This window comes from Grammomys surdaster, unplaced genomic scaffold (genome assembly GCF_004785775.1).
Source record: "Grammomys surdaster isolate TR1022 unplaced genomic scaffold, NIH_TR_1.0 146, whole genome shotgun sequence".
NCBI classification, from domain to species: Eukaryota; Metazoa; Chordata; class Mammalia; order Rodentia; family Muridae; genus Grammomys; species Grammomys surdaster.
Window position 1 is genome coordinate 8023293 of NW_021604604.1, and position 24009 is coordinate 8047301.

Below are 24009 nucleotides of genomic sequence, written 5' to 3' on the forward strand. Positions count from 1 at the left end.
TTTCTTTTCTTTTCTTTTCTTTTCTTTTCTTTTCTTTTCTTTTCTTTCCTTCCTTCCTTCCTTCCTTCCTTCCTTCCTTCCTTCCTTCCTTCCTTTCTTCTTTCTTTCTTTCTTTCTTTCTTTCTTTCTTTCTTTCTTTCTTTCTTTCTTTCTTTTTTGGTTTTTCGAGACAGGGTTTCTCTGTATAGCCCTGGCTGTCCTGGAACTCACTCTGTAGACCAAGCTGGCCTCGGACTCAGAAATCCACCTGCCTCTGCCTCCTAAGTGCTGGGATTAAAGGCGTGTGCCACCACCACCCGGCTGTAAGATATTTCTAAAGGTATAATAGTGGCATTCAATAGTGCTCTGTGGTAATGAGCAGCTGTTTAATTGGAATTACAGTTCACTTAACAGAAGGAAAATTATACTTAATACTGTAAACCTAGCCAACTACCCATGGCTAGGGAGGTGATAGAATTTAGAGAAGAATCTATTACAACCACTTTTCTAAATTACCTAAATTCCTAACTGCATTCCTAAGTCTCTTTTTTATACTCATAAATAAGTATCACTTTCACCCAGCATCAGAGAAACATCTTTGCAGCTGATAGAGTTCATATGAGAATCCACAACTGGTCAAAATTCAGAGAAAAACCAACTGCCATGTTCTCCAGCTCAACGGATACATCTACATACAGCACAACTCCTATATCTAAGACCTAGGGGACATTATCAGAGAGGGAGCAGAAGATTCATAACAGCCAGAAAATCAGGAAGCCATTTGCAAGATTGTCTGTAACTATGACAAGAAAGCTATACCCATCAAATCCCAACAATGGTGAAACAGTTGAAATGCCAACATGAATTCAGTGAAGTTACCTGAGACCCCATCCACAGATTAAGGGCCGTAGGGGATTCATATTTGCTGACAGAGGAAGAATTAGTCTTCCCTAACCCAGCTAATTGGTTACCCAATACCAGTGGTCAACATTAAAAGATATGCATCAAAGCATATCTCTTATGAAACTGACTCTGTGGGCTGTATTTTTATATTTATTTTGATATGTAATAACAATAATAAGAGGCTGTGAATTTGAGAAGCAGGGACGTGGGGAGGCTTGAGGGGGATTTAAGGAAGGAGAGAAAAGGGAGAAATGATGTAATCATATTTTGGTTAAAAATAAAATAAAGGGGGAGCTGGAGAGATGGCTCAGCAGTTAAGACAACTGGCTGCTCTTCCAGAGGACCTGGATTCAATTCCTGGCACCAACTTGGCAGCTTACAACTGTTTCTATCTTCAGTTCCCGTAACTCCAGTGCCAGAAGCTCCAAAATCCTCACACAGCATCTATGAAGGTAAAACGCCAATGCACAGGAAATAAAGATAAAAGAATTTTTAAAAACCATAAAATAAGATTTAAAAAGAGCTCAGTAAGATGGATGGATTTGAAGGATGGTGGATTTGGATGGCTGATATGATCAAAACGCATTATAGTAAATCTTCAAAGAATTAACAAAAATATTATTAAAAACAAAAACGGAAAACACTGGAACGAGCTGGTACTTTTGCCATCATTCACCTGTGAGCGGCACTTTGTATATTCAGCATTTTGTATTTTAACACAGCTGGAGGGAGTGTTCTATGTCAACATCAATGTTAATAAATAGAGGAAGGAAAGTAAATAGTTAACAAAGCCAGAAAAGCGCTTGAAAACTACAGTCCCAGACCACTCTTGTTTTTAGATTATTCTCCCTTTCCTGACTTTTTTCCTGACTTTTCCTAAGGTTTATAATGCCAAAGTTTATAAATAGCCTTTTCATAACCAATAATAGTTTTATAATAAATACTCTTCCCCAGTTTATAGTTCAACTTTGGACTTTCCCTCTTCCCTGTAACAGTGAGTCTAACACCTATTAACTGCCACAGGCTGGTTAACTCACATTTGCCAGCTAGTCTGGGTTGAGAGCAAGTCCTTGCTTGGGTCTGCAGCTGACACACTATGAAGATCTTTGAAAAGAAGACCTCCCCAAAGAATCTGCTTCTTCAATGCAATTTGCCATCAAAGATTTCTTTAAAAGTTTTAAAGGCAATTCAGTGTTTAACATTGAAATGTACAGATGCTAGCTGTAGGGAAATTTACAAGAAGAAAAGCATCTTCATTCTGAAGTTCCCTGGACTTTATCTGCTTATCTGGATACTCTCCCTAAAGGAAAATTTAAAATACTCCTTCTGATGTTATGTTCAGTCATGCACAATGACTGTTTATCATAGCACGTGAGTATTTTCATGATCAATTTTGTTATATATGAAATAATTCTTGAGATTGAAGTTCTTATAACAAACTATCGAACAGAAGGGTTTTTTGTTACTTAGAAATCTTGGTTTTCAACTTTCAATCTTTATGACTGCCTCCATTGTGAAGGAGGTTTTAGATTCTGTGTAGGGCTTAAGGGACCTTCTTCTTGACATTCATAAAAGGTAAAGAGACTATTAAATCAACTCCTTCTCAGAGGAGGTGCTATGCAACTAACGCATCTTATTACTCCAAAATATAGACTATATCTTGAAATTTATTCATAAGACTATTTTTCCTATCCATTCTAAAATACTGCTCGTGAGGATATACTCTTACTTTTTACTCATCTGTATAAGCTATTTACAACTAGCACACAATAAATTACTCATTTTCAAAGAGACAGTCTAGAAAATCTGTTGTTATTTATTTAAGTATTTAATATTTTTTTCTGAAATGTTATATTTTGAACTTTGTAAGAAACATCACTATCATAAAAATGAGGTACAATCTTGTGTCAGGTTCTGTGGTTTGTACTCATCTCAGTCAAACTGCTAAGAAGCGACTCGAATTCAATGCTCACATTCAATGCTTTAAAGGGATGTTTGGAAGGAAGATGAATTTTTTTTTTTTTTTGGTTTTTGTTTCTGGTTTTTTGAGACAGGGTTTCTCTGTGTAGCTCTGGCTGTCCTGGAACTCACTCTGTAGACCAGGCTGGCCTCGAACTCAGAAACCTGCCTGCCTCTGCCTCCCAAGTGCTAGGATTAAAGGCATGTGTCACCACTGCCCAGCAGGAAGATGATTTATTAACCACGGAATAAACTCCACCTCTGCCATGATACTGGCATTAATTTGTAAATATACACTTTATATATAATTTAATATATAAACATATCCTATATCTGTATATTTAATGTATATTTAATATATTTAATTTATATACTTTAACTTGGTGTGAAAATAGAAATCACAACCAACAGGAACCCTGTTTAGTCTTGGTCTTTCTTCCCCACAGACATCATTAGCTTCAAGCAATGCTGTTACTGTTAAGTTTTTATCCTTTGTAATTTCATAAAATCTAATCATACATTATATATTTTGTTTGGCTCCTTTAGCTCGGCGTGATGTTTATGAGACTCATTTTTGTGGAATGGCCAGCTGCTCATCTCTTTTTGATTTTGCTGAGTAATATCGTACTAAACGAATGCACTACCATTTGTCTATTCACTCATGTGTTAATGGACATGTGGGTTATTTTTAGTCTGGGGCTACTATGACTAAACTGTTATGAATATCTGTGTCTAATTCATTGTGTGGGCATATGTTTTTGTTTGCCTTGCTTAAATACAAAGGGGGAAATTGCTCGGCCATATGACAACTAAATGTGTTGATCTTTTAAATAAGTTGATAAATTGTTTTCCAAAGCAGTGCTCTCTTCAGCCCTGTGGAAAAGGCCAATTGCTACACACCCTTGCCAGCCCTTTGAAATGCTATCCAGTTTAATTGTGCTGTTCTTCTCTCTGTGGGTTTAATTCAAATTTCCCAAACAACTAATGAGGCAAAGCACCTATGAATGTGCCAATGACTATTTCTATATTTCCCTGTGGTCTACATTCTCCTATGTGCTAAAAACAAACAAATGAACAAAACCAGACTCTTTTATTGTATTAAAAAAATACTTCATTTTACTTTTGTGCTGTATGTGTGTATGCTGTGTGTGGGTGCCCGAGGAGGCCAGGGTTTAGATACCCAGGAACTGGAGGCTGTGAAATCATAGACCTGGGTGCTGGGAGCCAAACTTGGATCCTCTGGAAGAGCAGCAAGCACTTTAAACTGCTCAGCTCTCTCTCCAGCCCCTGTCCTATTGAATTATAGAGATTCATCATGTATTCTTTTTTTTTTTTTTTTTTTTTGGTTTTTGTTTCTGGTTTTTTGAGACAGGGTTTCTCTGTGTAGCCCTGGCTGTCCTGGAACTCACTCTGTAGACCAGGCTGGCCTCGAACTCAGAAATCCTCCTGCCTCTGCCTCCCAAGTGCTGGGATTAAAGGCGTGCACCACCACTGCCCGGCCCATCATGTATTCTTGTTACTTGAATGTATAGTGAATATTTTTCATTTTAAAATTGTTTTGGAATAGATTTTTACATTTTGATATTCAATTTTTAAGTCTTATTTCCTTCCTTTTTTCCTCCCTTCTTCCTTCCTTTCTTGATGGTAGTTGCATCTAAGAAGTCTTTATCTTTTTTCTTAACATCAGAGATTCTGCTGTTTTCTTCTAGGAGTTTTACAGTGCTTGGTTCTGTGTTTAATTCTATGGTTACCTTGAAATTAGCACATGTCTATGATGTAGGATTCATTTTTATGTGGTTGTCCAGTTGTTTCACTCATTGAAAAAGTTAAAATTCCCACACTGGATTATTTCAGATTATGGTGCATTTGGAGTCTGCAGCTACAGTGCTCCACATTTCCCTTTTGCTTATTCTGTGTTGATGACTGGAGTTTCATAGTGAGGTTTATAAGAGGCTATGCACATGCTCCTTGTTCTTCTATATACTTTCATGGATCTGTAGGTTTTAGCTTTTCAAATAAAATCTGCTGGCATCTGGAGCGAACTGACATTCTAACATTTTGAGATTTGGAGCCCTGTCGTATGGCAGTGATTTAATGTACAGGGCCAGCACCTGCTTTAGTAAATTTATCCCTATTGAACTTTCCACTTAGAAGGAACCAACCCCTGACATTTCTGAAATTAGGCCACATCCAGAATAATATGCACTCCTAGGGGAGCGCATGGACAAAACCTATAGTCATTTGTCCCCTCTGACAGTAACTAGATTCCGTTGCTGAACTGTGTAACACTTCCAGGTGCACTTTGCAAAATTTCTTTCTCTATTTATAATCAAGATCGTCAGAAAAGTACTAATACACATATTTGAAGTGACAAACAGTAGCAAGTCAGTGCCTGCTTTTGATGGATAATTTATTTGACCCTACCTCTCTTATCAGGTATACCATTTTGTTTTCGTTTGCGGAAAGTTAGGCATACACAAACTTCTAAATTCCCAGACTGGTGCAGTCAGGAATTTGGGGGCTGAATTTCCGTAAACCGACTCTAGCCTGCTTGCTTAGCTACAAAGAGAAAAGGAAAGGGAGCTATTACAAGAATGGTTCTTGAAAGGAAGAGACAAAAATGGGAGATTAAGTTTGGAGAGCAGTGGGGCACTTCTTCCCAGCAGGACAGGGAACTTGTTAACACCATGGCTGGATTTCCTAGAAGTACCCTAACACCTACCCCTGTTACTACGTCCTTTCCCCCAGCTTCCCTTTGGCACACAACTTTAAAACAGACTCTCTAAAATCCACGAGACCCATCTGACCCAGTGATGGCACTGGACAAGACCGGAGCTGCTTCTCCAGAAGCTCGGGAGACCGAGATTTGGTGGGGAGACCCTGCTCTCAGGTCAAAATCCCCGCCACTTCAGGTGCACTCGCTCTGTCTGGACAAGGCGCACCAGCGGGGCACCCACTGCCAGGGCGCGCGTCGCCCGCGTCTCTCTAGGAAGAGGTCGCAGCCAGAGCGGACAGCTCTTTCGCGGGAGCGCGCGGCGCGACACCGCCTAGAAGCCATGACCCCGGCTGGCCCACCTCCCGGGCCGGGGCCCTGAGCGCGCGCTCCCGAGAGGAGGCGCAGGGGCGGGGCGCGCGGCCGGGGGCGCGCTCCTCCCCCTCGCTGGCGTCCGGGCAGGCGGCGCCGACCCCCGCGCGTCGCACATGGAGCGCTGGACCGAGGCGGCGACCGCGGGTGGCGGCGCTTCAGTGGCGCGCTCAGCCGGCCCCTCCCGCTCCTGTGCGCTGCTCCTCCGGGTTCGCGTGCGCGGTCACCATGGCGTCCAGTGAGGAAGACGGCACCAACGGCGCCTCCGAGGCCAGTGACGAGAAGGAAGCCACCGGCAAGCGGAGACGCCTAGGCTTCCTGGCCACCGCCTGGCTCACCTTCTACAATATCGCCATGACCGCCGGGTACGTGCGCGCGAAGGTCCTTCCACGCTCCGCACGCACTTGTGCGGTCCCTCCGTGATCGGGGCTCGGGGACGCGGGGAGCGCGCGCTCGCCGGGCTGCCGGGGGTCGAGCCGCGCCGACGGCGCGCGCACGGGGATGGAACGGAAGCGCGCACGGGAGTTCTCAGGGGTCGAAGCAGAGGCTCGCGGCGGAGGTGGGGGCGCTTATGGAGCGAGAGTGTCGGCCAACTGGGGGTCGCGGCGTCGCTGGCGCACATGGAGCAGGGGCAGGGGGAGAGCGTGTGCCGGGCCACTTGCTATCGGAGCACTCCGGGCGCGTGGCCGCGGAGCAGAGAGCCAGAGCGCACGTTCTGGGCCCTAGGTGGTCGCGGCGCGGCGGGGGCGCGCGGCACGGTGGGGGAGGGGCGCAGCGGGGTTGAATGGAGCGGGGCGGGGCGGGCGGGCCGCCGCTCGCTGGGCATTGCCTAATACGGTGCACGGTGTGGCGCTTCGGCACGGGGCGCGGGCCGGAGGTTAAGTATAGACCCGGGCAGGAATGTGGGGCCGACCCACTGGGGAGGCGACTGTGGCCCGGCCGTCTCCGCCCGCTGTTGAAGAAACCGCTAGATCTGTTCACCAGAGCCGAGAGCTGTCCGCTGGCTGTGGACAACGGACCCCGGGCTTGTGGTTCTTGATGCTGTGGATCGGTGGACAGTGGCTTCACCTACTGTTTCTTCTTCACCTACAGTTTCTTTTTAAGCAAGACACTTAGAAATGCCCACTTGGGACTTTGTTTGAAACACATGGAGCAGGGCAGATGTCCAGTGTTGTTCCGGCCTTATCCTTTCCAGATTTCCCGTCTCTCCCACCCTCCTGCCCCCCTCCTCTGCCCCAACCCTCCTGGCTTAGTGTGAGTTGGAAGTTAGGATCATACAAGATCAGTCTTCAAAGGGCTGTCAAATGACTTAAGGGTCTACGGTGGCTTAAACCCATTATTAAAATGTCCTTTGCTATCTTGCCTTTAGAAAGAGTTACTTTCTCAATATCTTCGCACGTTTTAAGTTACAGAGTTGTGAAGAAATGTTTAGTATTTACAACAGTCTCTGAGGTTTATAGAAATAATGTGAACTTTTCTATAAATTGAATTGACCTGTTAGCTACATCAAGTGTAGAAAAATGCAATTATTCTATTTAATAAATGTTCCTGTATATAATACTAAAGATCAAATATAGTTCATAAATATGTATTTATTGAGAGTTACTGGAGGGTTACTGTGTGCCAGGGACTGTGCTATTTCCTTTGGCTAGGTCTTCTAATTTTTAGTTTTCTGCAATCCTGTGAGGGGTACAGGAGAGACCTTAAGCCACTGGCTGGAGATCACAACCAGAAAGTGTCAGGCATGGATTTCCATGGAGACTGACTCCAGAGTTGTACAGCTTCATCTTCTTGCTGCCCTTTGAAAGTTCAGAAAACGAGCCGGCTTAAAACAAGTGGCAGACATTTCAGTGCCCATGGTGCTCTGTTGCCTCAAAATGCAGCAGGGGCTGAGAGAGTCCCCTCTCCTCAGAGACCAAGTTAGTAAACGTTTTTACCCACCTTATGTTAGTTGATTGGCTGTCCCTTCCCTGTCCAGCCTGCTTTCCATTTTTAAGGCCACGTTAACTGTTTCAAAAGTGAAAACTTGCTGCATAATTCCAGTTTAAGATCTTGATTGAAAATGTTAAGATGACCCCTGGGTGACCTTCTCCTTTTAAGGGACTTGGGACTGTCCTCATTGAAGATCATTTTCATGTACTCCCCAGTTCACTTTTCCAGTGTTCTTGACTTTCAAACCTCAACTCTGTTTTCCAGGGTGCATTTTACAGCTCTCCCCGTCTCTGCATAGGCTGTTCCCTCTTTCTGTGATGCCATCCTTATTCTTGTGGCTGCAGCAATGTGTTTGAGCTTTTCTAGGTTCCCCTGCCTCGAGGGGCTCCTGCTTTGTGTTTTCACACTTCAGTCCTGCTGTACCCTCCTTTCTAGCCAGCCACTGCTTATCCTAAACTTGTCTGTCGTTTGTACTGAGGGCCTGCTGTTACTCTTATTAAGGCAGAGTACTCGAATGGAGCAATCCACGTAGTTCTGTGAGCTGCCTGTAGATAAGCTTTCATATTTCCTTACTTATCATTTGAGCATCTGATTCCCTTCAAGTTTATGCCCAAATCTCTATCCTTAGGGAATCTTTGCCTGGGCATCTTCTGTGATGTTCTAGCACACCCTGACTCCTTGATTTTTCTCCGTCCGACTTACTGTTACTCAACCATACCATATATTGTACTAATTCTTCATTGTAAGCTCCAGGAAGTAATAAATACTTATTGAATGAATGAGTGAGTGAATATTTTGCAGAACATTGGTGATGAATGACTTTTGTATAAGCGCCTGTTTCGACTTGATATTCGATTATGTCATTCTAGTTTTCATAACTATACTTTTTATTGCTATATAAGACTGTATAGAAGAAATGTACAATTATGGATTAAGTCAGGCCCTACTGACATTTTAAAGTCCTCCTACCCTGACCCTGTGGAATAATTAGTGGCTTTAGGCAAATCCAGAGTACAGACACCTTTAAAAGATGGAGGATTTTTATGGCATATATGGTATATATATATACATATATATATGTATATGGCTTACTCATAATAGGTTCTTGACTAGAGTAATGACCATCTGTGCTTTGCTTTCCGACAAACTCGTAGAGGCTAATACATTGTCTTAGGTCAAGTGGGGAATATAAGACATATATTCTAGGCTCGTTCTCGAAGAAGCACAGCCTGGACATTTACACGTAGATACTAATTGCAATAAAGATAGAGTAGGATGAGTGAATACAAAACAGGAGCCAGAGGACTGAGAGGACAGGGAGACTGAGAGAAACTTCTGTGAAGGAGATGAAGGCATTTGAACGGATCTTTGAAGGCTAAGCCAGGTTTACCAGACATGGTTGAGAAGACAGCCTGTGCTAGTATAGAGATGGGATACTGGGAGACATCAGTTAGGTGACACCAATGGACCTGAAGCACAGATAGACAGGTAGCTCGGCTGCTCAGCCCATCCATTGTAAGGCTGCAGGTGGGATTTATTTATTTATTTATTTATTTATTTATTTATTTATTTATTTTGGTTTTTCGAGACAGGGTTTCTCTTTATAGCCCGGGCTGTCCTGGAACTCACTCTGTAGACCAGGCTGGCCTTGAACTCAGAAATCCTCCTGCCTCTGCCTCCCAAGTGCTGGGATTAAAGGCGTGCGGCACCACTGCCCGGCGGGTTTTATTTTTTAAACACTGTGAAACTGTTGATGAAAGGTTCTGTAGTGGAATAAAGTTGATAAATTGACCTCTGAGCCTTAGCTTTCCCATCCATAGAACTGGAACAACACAACTACGTTGCTAGATTATTACAAGGGGTAAAGAGATGATAGCTATGAAGTTCTTAGCAGAGGTGTTTGATGAACAGATGCAGGAGCTGATGCATTGGCCAAAGAGGATTGCTGCTTAGTAATTTGCTCCTCATACTTCAAGAGGAAGTATCCTGTCCCTAGTGGTTAATTTAAAATTACACTTCATGGGAGAAAAATAAAGAGAAACTATTTAAGATTTTTCCTTTTCACTGTTATACTGAATGTACCTTGATAAAAAATAAATAAATCAAATTTCGTTTCCTAATATGTTAAGTAATAGCCATATCTTGTAGATAACGTTCGCTTGCTATGGATGGTAGATTGAGTGAATGGATACACCACAATTGGTTTATCCATTCACCTGTTGATGAGTATTTCTAGTTTGGGACTATAATATATTTAACATTCATGTACAGGTCTGCGTGTGGATTTATGATTTCATTTTTCTTGGATAAATGTTTGAAAGTATAGTGTTTCTGTCATAGAGTAATCCCATGTCCAATGTCTCAAGACACTCAGCTCTTCTCCCAAGGTGTAATGCCATTTTCCCTTACCGTTAGCAATAAATGAGACAGTTCCTGCATGTCATTGCCAACTATTGGTATGGCCAATGATCACTGTCCATCGTTGAATACAGTTAGGACAGGAACTCAAACAGGGCAGGAACCTGGAGGCAGGAGCTGATGCAGGGGCCACGGAGGAGTACTGGATACTTGTTCCTCATGGCTTGCTTAGCTTGCTTTCTTACAGAACCCAGGACCACCAGCCCCGATGACCCCACCTACAATGGATTGGGCTCTCCCCCATCAATTACAGCCCCTCCCCCATCAATCACTAATTAAGAAAATGCTCTATAGATTTGTTTACAGCTTGATCATATGGGAGCATTTACTTAATTGAAGTTCCCACCTCTTAAATGACTCTAGCCCATGTCAAGTTGACATAAAATTAGCCACCACACCCAGTAAGTATATTGTATATTCTCAGTGAGAATTTAATCTTCATTTTCAGGACCAATGATACTGGATATGTTTTCATGGGCTTACTTGTTGGCAAGCTTGAGTGTCTTCTTGGGCTTAATGTCTGTTCAAATCTTTTGCCAATTATTTTGCTTTGATGGGTTGTTTGGTTTCCTAATATTAACTTTTAATAGTTCTTTAAGTAGCCCTTTGCCAGGTATGTGATTTGCAGATAACTTCTCCTGGTTCCTGCTGTCTTTCATCTCCTATCAGAGGCTCTCAGAGAGCAGGTGCTCCTAATCCTAAGTCTGAACTGTCTCTGAACCTTTCAGTTTAACTCTTTATGGGCATGGGTGCCTATTTTCAGGCAGTCAAAGCATTCATGTGTTGATTGCAGAAGGAAGTAGCAATTTAGTCTAGAAAATGCAATTAAGAGTTGAAAATGGATAACATATGCAAGTACAGCGGTGTGCGAATTGGAGGCATCCCTCCTGCAGGCCTAATTGTTAACCTAAAGGGGGTACAAAGAAGAAATTCCAAATTAGGATGACATTTTTCAACAGTGGTGGAAATGGTAGATCCAGGCAGTGAGCAGAGATAGCTACTAACATCACAAAGAAAGAACAGCCAGAAATGTTTTGCTCCTTTAGAAAAAACCAGAAAACTTGTTAAAGTAGCTTTGTCAGAGTCTGATGGAGCCCTAGAACTAACTGCCAATTTACAGAAATGTAGGAGGCAGAACATAGTGAATGACCTAAAACCTCAAGTATCCAATTAGATCAAGACAGTGGGACACCCTGCAGGCCTGGCCACCCAGTGTCCACCAGAGAACTTGAAAGAAAGGGATGAAGGGAAGTGGGAGGGAGAAAGGAGACCTGTAGATTCAAGAGACCAAGAGACAAACCAAATAATTAGAATAGATGAATCCCGTTTAAAGTGTGTGTGCGTGCGTTCATGTGTGTGTGTGTGTGTGTGTGCATGCGTGTGCATGTGTGTGCACATGCTCTGATGCTTATGTAGTCAGAGGAGAAAGTTCAGGAGTCATTTCTCTCCTTCTACCATGTGGGTTCCAGGGACCAAATAATTCAGGTCATCAAGTTTAGTGGTAGACACCTTTTTTCCCACCTCAATGTTTTATAACAGTCAGAAGCTGTTATTTTTATGTAGGGCACTGGGGATTATAGTTTTAATTATAAAGATAATAATTTTAGAGATATACAATAAAGTATTCAGGACCACATTAGAGAGTGTCATGGATCGAATTAAAATTAATCAGAGCCGTATCAAGAGTAGAGGCTTTGATGCAGCAAGATGACCACAGCATGGTAGTCCTTGAGGCTGAGTGGTAGGCACAGGGGGCATCTCTTTACCATTGTGTATAATTTTGTGTAAGTTTCAAGCTGTTTTATAGTAAAAATCATAATGTAAGTTTTCCAAAAGAACTTTGAATGTAGATAACCAAGTGCTTCAAAGAATAGGTGTTGTGTCTAGAAATCTAGAAGAAATATTGAAGGAAAAGTGCTAGAAGTTCGCTAAAAGAAAGAGATAAGCTTATCAAGGTCTTTGGAGCCAGTGTGACATAAAAACGCCCCTTCATTTTGTAGGTTTTGGCATATGTTGCTCGTCCCAGCACTGTCCTCTTATCTTTACTTGCTAAGTTAGTGCAGTTTGAGCCAAAATAAATCATGTCCTATTTATCTCACATCTAGTTTAGCACCTCCCTATCTTAGTAATACTTGCTGAAAGATGAATTAATGGACGAATGAATGAAGATAAGCAAGCAGAAACTCCTTTGAAACAGTTTTTGATTGTTTGTTTTTGCATAAAGAGAATCTGGTGGGTTTGTTTGTTAGGCTTGAGAATCTGGTTTGTCAAGGATGAAGATTGAGTCTATTTGAGTTCATGTAATTGATATTCCTAGCACATTTAAAAGAAAACAGAACAGAGCATTCCTCAAACCAATTCCCAATGGCAGAAATTCCAGTTGCTAAGATATATATATAATAAATGTATATATATATATGTGGATGCATGTGTGTGTGTGTTTAAATTATTAAACTGATACCCAAAGTTTGTTAAATGTAGGGCCCTTAGAGAAACTTTGGGCATTCTTTGTGAAGGTATACATGGGAAATGAGGTCTGATTAGTTTATATATGTCTTGGCCTTGTTTACTGAAATGCAGATGGAGTCGAAGCCCTGATGGTCTTTTCAGCTCCAGTGTCTCCATTTGTTGTCGCCTTTATAGCATGTAGCTGGTACAATGCTGCCACCTATGGGACAGTATCAAACTTGAAATACTACATAAATACTGTTTAAAATGTGAAGAACACTTTAATGCTTTGATGAATTTTTTTTTTGTTGTTGTTGTTAACTTAGTAATTGCCTCGCAAATTAGGTTTTATAGGTGTCTAACTTGTCTCTGCCTACAAATCCAGGTGTATAGAAACTGAGTATGTCTCCACTAACTTTTTTGGTTTTCTTATTAGAACCTTGGGGACTTAGAACCAAGGTTGATAAAGTTATTAAGTTTTGAGCTGCTTAAAACATCATCAGATGAGTGCTTCAGGAAGAGCTCAGTACTGATTCTAGAAATTGCCCTTACAGAAAGCGAGATCATGAGCTGAATCAAATAAAGCCGTGATGTGATAGGACAGAGGTTTGGGGACTTTAGAGGCTCGTCCCAAACCTTGCCCAGTGTCTTACTGCAAGATGCATTCTGTAAGTTTTTTCCCCCAATGTTAAGGATTGAGTCGAAGACTTCTTGTGTAGTTGGTAGGCAGTCTACCAATGAGCAGGCAGTCTACCACAGAGCTATGTCCTCAGCAGTAGGCTTAGGAAATTAACCTCTTTATTATGAGTAGACTCTTAAAAATCATACTATTGAAATGTTTGAGCACAGTCTTTCCCTAGTAAGGTAAGCATAGATGATTCTGGGATCATAGTGGTCGAAGTCAGCCCAAGACACTCAGCTCCGGAGCTCAGGAGTGGGGGCTCTAGGTCTCAGCTGGCTCAGCTGTACGTCCCTCTGTGTCTGTTTCTTTATCAGTAAAAAAAGAATAATCCTTCAGAAGCTTGCCGCAAGGACCAAAGTTGGTGTGTGGCCATGTCTGAAACAGATCTGAAGATCCACTTACTGTCTTTACTGTAGTTGTTAATATTTCTGCATCACAGAAGTCTGATGGTGTTAGACATTTGCTTGGCCTTGTGTTGTCCTGCCCAGTGTGCCGAGCAGGGGGAGAGGAGAGTGGTCCTGCATGTTGCACTCTGTCCTTCAGTTCTGTCAAGGCTGTATAGTCGCTGCTATCTTTATAAAGGAATGCATTTAAGCCAGTGGCTCTTACCCTTCTTAATGCTGTGGCCTTTCAATACAGTTCCTCATGTTCTGGTAACCCCCAACTATACAATTATTTTCATTGCTACTTCATAACTAATTTTGCTACTGTTATGAATCATAATGTAAAGATCTGTGTTTTCCCAATGGTCTTAGGTGACCCCTATGAAAAGGTTGTTTCACCCCTGAAGGGGTTGCAACCTACAGGTTGACAACTGCTGATTTGACTGTATACTTTGATACCTTCTTCTCTTAAAGCCTAGGACAACTGCTCATGTCTATAGATGGAGTGTTCCAAGCTTTCAAAAGCCACTGATGAGGCAACTTTCTTAAACTTGAGCATACAGGAGTGGAGATGGAAACCAGGAAGTTAGCTCTCACCAGGAACTTTGTCAAGTGTGGGATGTGTGTACCAGAAAGCTGCTGTCCACAAGTGTAAATTCATGGAGGAGAGTGCATACTTAACATATATCTGTAAGCCGACAACAGTCAATACATGTTCCTTTCTTTTTTAAAAACTCCAACACTTGGTTGGGAAATATCCTTAATGCTAGCATGTGGAAGACAGAAGTAGGCAGATCTATGTAACTTTGAGGTCAGCCTAGTCTGCACAGTTCTAGACCAGCCAGGCTATCACAGTAAGAGCTGGCTTCCAACAACAGTAACTCTTTGTAACCAGGCTCATATTGGATCTGTATGTATCTCTTCAATATTACAGCCATTGGTTGTGTTTCGTGAAGACTAATAAATGATTCTTACTAAAGTTTTCTGTGTATGCCTACATAAATTATAAGCTGTATTTTCTTATGGATACAGCTTTTTGATAGCTTTTTATCTCGAGACTTGTACTGGTCAGTTTACTTATTGTCAACCTGCCACCTGGGCAGAGGGAAAAATCTACTGAGGAATTGTCCAGATCAGAGATCAGATTAACCTGTAGGCCTGCTTGTGGGACATCCTCTTACTTGATGACTGATGTGGGAGGGCTCAGCCTCCTGTGGGCGGTACCATCCCTAGGCAAGTAGGTCTGGGCTTTATAAAGAAAAAAAAAAGCTAGCTGAGGAAGGAAGCAAGCCAGTAGTTGGTTCCTCCATGGTGTTTGGTTCAGTTTCTGCCTAGATTTCCCTCCATGATGGACTGCGACCTGGAAATGTAAGCTGAAACAAACCCTTTCCTACCCAAGTTGCTTTGGATCCGAATGTTTTATCACAGAAATATAAGGAAAGTGGCACTATGACATTATGTAATTATATATTCTTTGGTAATCTCATTTTTTAAAAGAATACACGCAGCTACTTCTGTCAGCCTGTCAGTGTAATTGCTGAAAACAAGTGCATCTTAGCTGCTGCTCATCAGTAGTCGGCCCCTCGTATATTCCAGAGAATGCCTTTCCTTCTCTTTTTCCTCTGGGCTGTTTTTGTTTGTTTGTTTTCAAAATAACGAACCAAGAGAAGGATAAAACACAAATATTACTGTACAGTTTTTGGCATATTTTTTCAAGAAGTTCAGTGAGTTTTTAAGGGTAAATATACATGTCAGAACCATCTTGAACTTTATAACATATATAGTTCTGTGGCATTAAGTACATTTTCAGTTTGGGTGGCTGTCATCACAATTCATATCCCTAAGTTCATCACAGACAACAAAATTCTGCACACATTAGACACTAACTACTACTCGCCCTTTTCCCCAGCTCCTGACAACCATCAGTCTTTCAATGCCTAGGATTACAGTAACCCTTGGTACCTCATGTAAATGAAGTACAGTATGTGTCCTTTTGCTTATTTCCCTCAGTACAATGCCTTCAGGGTCCACCTATGTCATAGCATATATTGTAGTCCCTTATTTTTAAAGACAGAATAATATTCTGGGCTTATACGAAAGGGTCCCATAGATAGGAATCTCAAGCACTGGTATATTTCTATCTACATTATTGGTATATTGCAGAGCGTGAAATGAGTGAAATAGGGTGGCTTGATAGAATGACAAAATATTGATAGACCACAGAAAGTATATGTGCAGTCAGTGACCGATACCTGTTGCTTCTACCTTTTAGTTACCACTAATAGTAAATAACGCTGCCATAATTGCATGCACATATCAGTAATATTAGTTCTGATAGAACTTTGTAAAATGCTTTTATTTTCCCTAGGTGGTTGGTTCTAGCTATTGCTATGGTACGCTTTTATATGGAAAAAGGAACACACAGAGGTTTATATAAAAGCATTCAGAAGACACTTAAATTTTTCCAAACATTTGCTTTGCTTGAGGTAAGTTTTTTTCAATATGTCTGCTGTGGTGTTTATTTGGAAATACTTCAGTTGAACAATGTGAATCCTCATTTGCTAATTACATAATACCTATGGGCTTGTTTCCTACCCCTGCTGATGGGTATTTAATGTTCATGTTATTGACTTGTGGTTTCTCAATTTCCCTACAGGTAGTCCACTGTCTGATTGGTGAGTTTTCCCTTTAATGTTATACTATTGTTATAAGGTGTCTGTGAGGCAGTCATTGACTTGATTTCTCTTCCAGGAATTGTACCCACTTCTGTGCTTGTGACTGGGGTCCAAGTGAGTTCAAGAATCTTCATGGTATGGCTCATTACTCACAGTATAAAACCCGTAAGTGATGCTGCGGACACGTTGTCTACTTGAGCCACAGGGAAGCTTTTCATTCTTAGAAACCTAAAGTACTAACACTATAGTGTTTCGGGAGCCGAATGATTGGGCAGAGAGGAGGTGGGCTTTGATGGAGAATAGGCGTATCTTCTGTTAAGAGTATCTCCTCCTGTGTTTTCTGGATGTGAACACATTTCCATCCAACTGAAATTTTCTTTTCTATTACCTAATGCATTTTTATCTTAACCTAATGCATTTTTTAAAAAAAGTCTTGGAAGTTGTCAGTGTAAATAGTTCATTTGCTTCTCGTTGTCTAGCACAGGCATTATAACAACAGGCAGACATAAATGTAGTTTCTTACATCTGAACAAATAGAAAACACTTGCATTAAAAGTTGTAGTTTTTAGATCTCGGACAGGAAGAGTACATTTCAGAGAGCTGTTGGACGTGGTAACTGCAGATGTTGACAATGTCTACTTGAAAATTGTTGACAGTAGGTTTTAAGTGTTTACCCCAAACAAATGAGAAATATGCCAAGGCAAAGTGTAAGTTAATTAGCTTCAGTCAGCCATTCTGTAATGTGTACATATTTTCAGAGCAGCATGTTATGTACCATAAATATATGCAGTTTTAATTTGCCAATTAAAATACATTTCGAAAGTTAAGGTTGAGGAACTTAGAGAAAAATAGACACATTATTTATGGACGCATGACAGGAGACAGACCTAATTACTGAATCTAATTAGTGGTTTCAACGATGTAGACAAAACAAACACTGTGCAAGTCTCTCTGAGGATGTTGGGCCTTTTAAACCCGTGTCAGAAACATTTCTCAGCTTGACCCTTCTGACCTTCTTGACAGCCTCCGAAGTCTCCTGTCCACTTGAGGACAGATCTCTGGCTTTCTTTCCATCCCTCAGATTCCTTTCTCGCCTCCTCTGTGCTTTGGGGCTGACACCTAACCTCCTCTCCATTTCCTCTGAGCCTCCCTGGCCTTGTGTCTGTGTGGGGACAGATCTCTGACCTTGTCTCCTCTCACTACTCTGCACGTTAGCCCTCTTGACAGGGATCTTTTGCTCAACTGACTTGAACCACCTGTCCGTAACCAGGACTGTAGATCGGCCAGCACTGAGCACACACCTCACACACTGCCCAAACATTTTCTAAGGTTGCTTTCTAGTTTAAAAGCAGGGCTACCACATTGACAGACCAGCAGAACGATGACTCTAGACAGTGAAGGAATATAATATTGGCCAGGACCACAGAGACTCTGAAAAAGGAGGGAGAAGGAAGGCAGAGTTATGTAGCTGATGCTACTAGAGGAAACCATTAAAGAGAAGTTATGAACAAGGAGGTCCTAAGGGGGAAAGGAGCTGCCTGGTCCTTTTACCCCCTGGAGGCTCTATCCCTTGAGTTTATTATTTGATTTTCTCTGACAGTAGCTTCCCATTGACATTTATCAATAACTAATTAATTAATTCAATCAATACTTATTGAACATATTCTATACATCTCGTATTAATTCCTGGATTTCCAAAAATCGAATACAGCAACTGCAGCTCTCACTCTGCTGGATTCTGGGCACACAGGTCATGTAGCGGCTGTGCAGCCTCTCTGTGCCTGACACTGTGCTGAGGATGTGGCTGTCAACAAAGCCAAAGGGTTTCTGACCCTCTGGAGCCTGTGATGGAGGGAACCTAAATACATAGTTATGTAAATGCTGACTTGATTGCCTTTAAGACAAGAGCACAGTATGCATTACATTCTATACCTAGAGTTTAGTGTCTTCTGGGAAGTAACTGAAGCTGCCAGAGGAAAAGGAAAGCTGAGCGAGCACTGACTGATGTACAAGAGAGAACATTTTCAATTCAGATCGATGAGTGTTAATCAGGAAAGTCGTGTCAGAATGGGAAGGTGAGCAAGGAGCTGAACAGGCCTAGGAGGGGCTTGGGACTTGTGTGAGACTGAATCACTGTGGCAGTGTGCTTGACACAAACAACTTAACAGTGAAGAGACTCATTTGAGGTCATGGTTTTAGAGGTTTTAGCACATAGTCCTTGCCTCTTAGGCCATGTGGAGGGACAGCATCCCATCCTGGCAGCAGGGACATGTATACATTACTCAGCTCACAGTAGAGACAGGAGGCAGAGAGGATAAGGGATCAGGAGTCAGGTGTGACCTTCAAAGGTCTACCTCTCCAGGGACCTGTGTCCTCCAGCTAGGTCCCCTCTGCCAATTTCCATTGTCTTCCCAAGTAGTGCCACCACCAGGCATGTTTGACACCTTCAACCCATAACGGGAACGTTTGCAGGGGCTGTAATCTCAGAGCTGGGTCTTAAGAGATGAGAAAGGGTTTTGTATGGGAAACACTAATTCTAGTTGGAGGGGTCAGCATGTGTAAAGATGGTCTAAGCATAGCCTAGAAATAATACAAACTATAACATTACCACAGTGAGAAATGGAGCGAGGTAAGTAACTGCAGATGACGCTGTGGAGAGACCACTGTTAAGTTTCACATCAGACTTAGTCTGAGATCATCATCATCGTCGTCGTCGTCATCATCATCATCGGCAGCAGCAGCAACAGCAGCTTTGTTTTATTTTAAAGAAAACTTCCGAGTTTGAGAGGAGGATGAAGAAATGAAAAACCACTAGGAAATAGTTAGAATGGTCCAACTGGGACTTGATAAAGCTGGAACTGAAATCCGAATGTTAGGGACAAAGAAGAATGGCCAGATCAGAGAGTTGGTATCTTCAGTCACTGTTCTATTGCTGTGAAGAGTCACCACGACCAAGGCAGCTCTTATAAAAAAGAAAGCCTTTAATGGGAGGCTTACTTAGGGTTTCACTGAGAGACAGACAGACACTGGGGCTGGCGTGAACTTTCGAAAGCACATCCAACCAGCAGCACACAAGGCCACACCTACCCCAACAAGGCCACACCTACCCTAACAAGGCCACACCTACCCCAACAAGGCCATACCCACCCCAACAAGGCCACACCCAACCAACAAGGCCATACCTTGTATACCTTCCCAAACAGTTCCACCAACTGTAGGAGGGGGGGTCCAAGCTTTAAATATATGAGCCTATGGAAGCCATTGTCATTCAGACTGCCATGATATCGCAGTGGCGTTTGTATGATTTTATGACTACTAGGAAGGTGGAAGGGCAGATTGTTCGCATTCAGCTTTCAAGGCAACAATGCGGCCGGGCAGTGGTGGCACACGCCTTTAACCCCAGCACTTGAGAGGCAGAGGCAGGCGGATTTCTGAGTTCGAGGCTACCCTAGTCTACCGCGTGAGTGAGTTCCAGGATAGCCAAGGCTACACAGAGAAACCCTGTCTCGGAAAAACAAAAACAAAAACAAAAAGGCAACAATGCTGTCCCAGGATATTAATCACATTTACTGGCTGGACTGAGAAATGAGGGAGCAAATATCAGTAGGTAGTCAGGCCTTCCAGCTATAACCAACTGTAACCAATTACGTAATGGTGACTTCATTGTGTCCTGCATTCCATTATAATAAAGGGTGACAAATAATCTAAAAAATTTCTTTTTGCTTATCTCACCGGACAAAAAGCCGGAGGTTGAACGGTACTGTGGCTTTCTCTAATCTGCAGATCCAGAATGAAGAGAGCGTGGTGCTTTTTCTGGTCTCCTGGACTGTGACCGAGATCACTCGCTATTCCTTCTACACATTCAGTCTCCTCGACCACTTGCCGCACTTCATTAAATGGGCCAGGTGGCAATGTCTTGCCTTCTAGTTCTTTCCTGCCCTGTGCATGCTGACCTTGTGTGCTGAGCTAACACGGGAGAATCGCAATTGGGTCACAGCTCCACGATGCCAGAATGCTACCGCTTGGGTCACTAGCAGTGTTCTAACGTGGGTCTTAAAAGCTGAGTTTCAATGGTTATAGGCACATAGTAGTACCAAAATATAGTTTATGCAAAATCATATCCTTAAGTAATATCCATTTTTAAGTGATCTAAGTTGATCATTTATTCTATTATTTTCGAAGGTACAATATACATTTTGGGAATTACATTATAAATAAAGTTTACTCAAAATATAGCAATCAGTTGATTGCTCTAATACCTTATTATTATTATGTGGAGATTTTTTTTATTATTTTTGATTTTGTACATACATATGTGTCTGTGTGAGTGCCGGTGTCCTTGGGGGCTAGAGGCATCAGATTCCCCTGCAGCTAGAGTCGCAGGTGTTTGTAAATGCCCTGATATGGGTGCTTGTAACCAAACCCTGGCCCTCTTTAAGAGCAGCAAGTGCTCTTATCTTCGGAGGCAGGCCTGCTTCCATACATTTTCAAGTCAGCAGGAGAGCATGTCAGTCAAGCACTTCAACACTAGTACTTGGGTGCTGCCAGCAGTGTTCGGTCCCAGCCTTCTGATATCGTAAGCAGGGCCGCAAAATATTAGAAACAGTACCATATCTCTTATTTCTATTCTTAAAAAAACTGATTTTTAAGCCCAGGAGGTGATGGGTGCTTTTCATCCTACCACATGGAAGGCAGAGGCAGGTGGGTTTCTGTGAGTTCAAAGCCATCCTGGTCAAACTGGTGAGCTCCAAGCCTGCCGTCACTACACAGGGAGATCTGTCTTAAAAACAAAACAACCAGCCAGGTGATGGCAGCACTCAGCACTCAGGAGGCAGAGATATGTGGCTCTCTGGGTTCCAGGCCAGCCTGGTCCTCAGAAGGAGTTCCAGGATAGCCAGGGCTACACAGAGGAACCTTGTCTTAAAAAACCAAAATGCAAAAGGAAACAAAACAAAATAACCTCTGATGTCTGTATTAGTACAGGCTAAATTTTTCATACTTCCTCCAGATCCCCATATATTAGATGCCTAACATTTTCTTAGATGATTACTCTTTTAAAAAATTCATGTATTATGCATATTTAATAATCATAATAGAATAAATAAATAAAAGAAGGAAGTAAAACTTTAAAAATTATTCACAACTCCATCACACAGGGGCACCTCTGTTGATTGTAATTTTGAGACTTTTGACTTAAAATATTCTTTGGTTCCCTTTTAGACATTTTTACCTCATGATTTTACATACAATAAAATACTCTAAAATTATATCTCAGTTCATCGTTTGCCTTAAGAAGGTTGCAAAGTTATGTGTTAGGTTCATTTTATTCTTATTTTACATGAAAATACATTCACATTTAAGCATTAGGCCTTTGAAGAGGTTTGCAGCTTTGCATGCAGTTGGGCCTAATCTTAGATGGCGTGGCAGTTCCGGTTTCCAAGAGCCTTTGGAACCTCTGGTTCTTTTAAACATACCAACTCAGCTCATCATCTCTGTTCATGAACTGTATTTTGTGCAGTCTTCATGAAGAAGGTAACTGAACACTGCATGCTTGTATAGGTCAGGCCTATTAGCATGCAGTGTCTTGGTCCTCTTGTTTGGAATGTATCTGCATGTCATAAATTTCTAGAAGTGTACAGAACTGTGCTGTGTCATGCTTCAACATGCTGTGTTGAAATCATTTGTCATTTCATTAGTGTTAAGGGTTTAGTATCTGGGTATGCTAACGTACACAGCAGTTCTATCTCTTGGGAAATGAAGGTGGAAGATTAGTAGTTCAGGGCCAGCCTCTACTACATATGTAGTTCAAAGCCAAGTTGGCATTATATGAGACAAATTCTAACAATTACAACAAAAGGTTTTACATGAACTGTTCTAACACTGAAATAGATCTGCTAATATATGTATAATTTGATTATAATCATCAATAATATTTTTTAAAGATAGAGTCTCATTTTATAGCTGTGGCTAGCTTAGAATTTATTATGTAGACCAGGCTGGCCTTGATTTTACAAAGACCTACCTGATCCTGCCTCCTGAATGCTGGGATTAAAGGTGTGTACCACCATGCCTAGCCATCATCATCCAGAATTATGTTTCATGTCCAAACACTCTTGAAAATTTCACATATTTAAATATATTTTCCAACTTTATTAAACAATCTAAAGTAATTTTTATATTTAAGTTCAAATGAGGACGCTATTATTCTCAAATAAAATTTAGAAATGGATTCTTGTTTATAATTTGACCTATCAAAATTGACTACCTTTATTCTATTTAGGAGTTGAAAGTACTCCTGGATAATTTTATGTTAGGTTATGTTATCATGCTGATTTCCATTTTAATTTCAGAAGTACATTTCCTCAAAGAAATGTTAGGTAACATTTGGGAATCTCCAAGGTAGCAAGGCTTTCCATAGTCAGTGCAAGAAAGGTGAAGTAAGTCACACAGTGTATTGCCATCACTATGAATTTTCAATGACCTTACAGTTTTCAACTATTTTTTAAATGTCATCTCTTTAAGAGTGATGGCCAGGTGATGGTGGCACACACCTTTAATTCTAGCATATGGGGAGCAGAGGCAAGCAGATCTCTGAGTCTACAGAGTGAGTTCCAGGACAGCCAGGGCTACACAGAGAGGTCCTGTCTCTGAAAAAACAAACACAAATGAAATAAAAACAATAAAGAGTAATAATTGACAACAAACATATAATTACATTTTCTTGATTGATGTGTGTGTGTGTGTGTGTGTGTGTGTGTGTGTGTACTTGCATTTCCCAGATGCTCCTGTGACTGGCATAGGACAAGTATGCAAGGAGTTTTCTCCTTTGCTATATGTCCTGGGGATTGAACACAGGTTGTCAGCCTTTGAAGCAAGCACCTTTACCCACCACCTAATCTTACCAGCTTGGGAATGAACATACTACCTTTTAAAAAATCACCAGAGAGCTTCATGAGGTTAGAAAATAAGTTAGATTAGGTATTTTGTTTGAAAGGAGATTATAAAACTGGCTATAGGATTTTTAAAAGGTAAAGTTGGAAAACATTGATTTAAATACTGCACACAATTATACAAGTCTGGGAAGAGAGCAGGAACATAACCCAGCAAGGCCAGAATAGGTAGGGACAGCAGAGGCTCTCTCCCTTTCTTTCTGTGTAGTTCCAACCTTATCTTTTCATATGACTGTAATACATGGGAATCAGGTGACCTATCTATCATTTGTCTGCCTATCTGCCTGTCTACCTGTCTGTCTATCTATCATCTATCTATCTATCTATCTATCTATCTATCAATCATCTATCCATCCATCCATCTATCAATTCATCCATCCATATCTATCTATCTATCTACCTACCTATCTATCTATAATCTATTTATCCATCCATATATCTACCTACTTATCTATCTATCATCTATCTATCTATCTATCTATCTACCTATCTATAATCTATATATCCACCCATCCATATATCTACCTACTTATCTATTATCTATCATCTATCTATCTATCTATCTATCTATCTATCTATCTATCTATCTATCTAT

General features: G+C 41.5%; 1 protein-coding gene across 2 annotated transcripts in view; it reads left to right on the forward strand.

Annotated features, from left to right (window-relative positions):
* Nucleotides 1-5993: 5993 nt before the first annotated feature.
* Hacd1 (3-hydroxyacyl-CoA dehydratase 1) overlaps nt 5994-24009 on the forward strand; it is a 22084-nt gene continuing 4068 nt past the window's right edge. The window contains exons 1-5 of one of the 2 annotated variants that reach the window (XM_028764877.1): nt 5994-6291; nt 16158-16275; nt 16446-16464; nt 16541-16629; nt 20248-20369. In XM_028764877.1, the coding sequence (XP_028620710.1) occupies nt 6155-6291; nt 16158-16275; nt 16446-16464; nt 16541-16629; nt 20248-20369 (485 nt within the window). In that variant the 5' untranslated portion in view covers nt 5994-6154. The remainder of the gene's footprint in view (nt 6292-16157; nt 16276-16445; nt 16465-16540; nt 16630-20247; nt 20370-24009) is intronic. The other variant, XR_003711051.1, reaches the window with a different exon arrangement.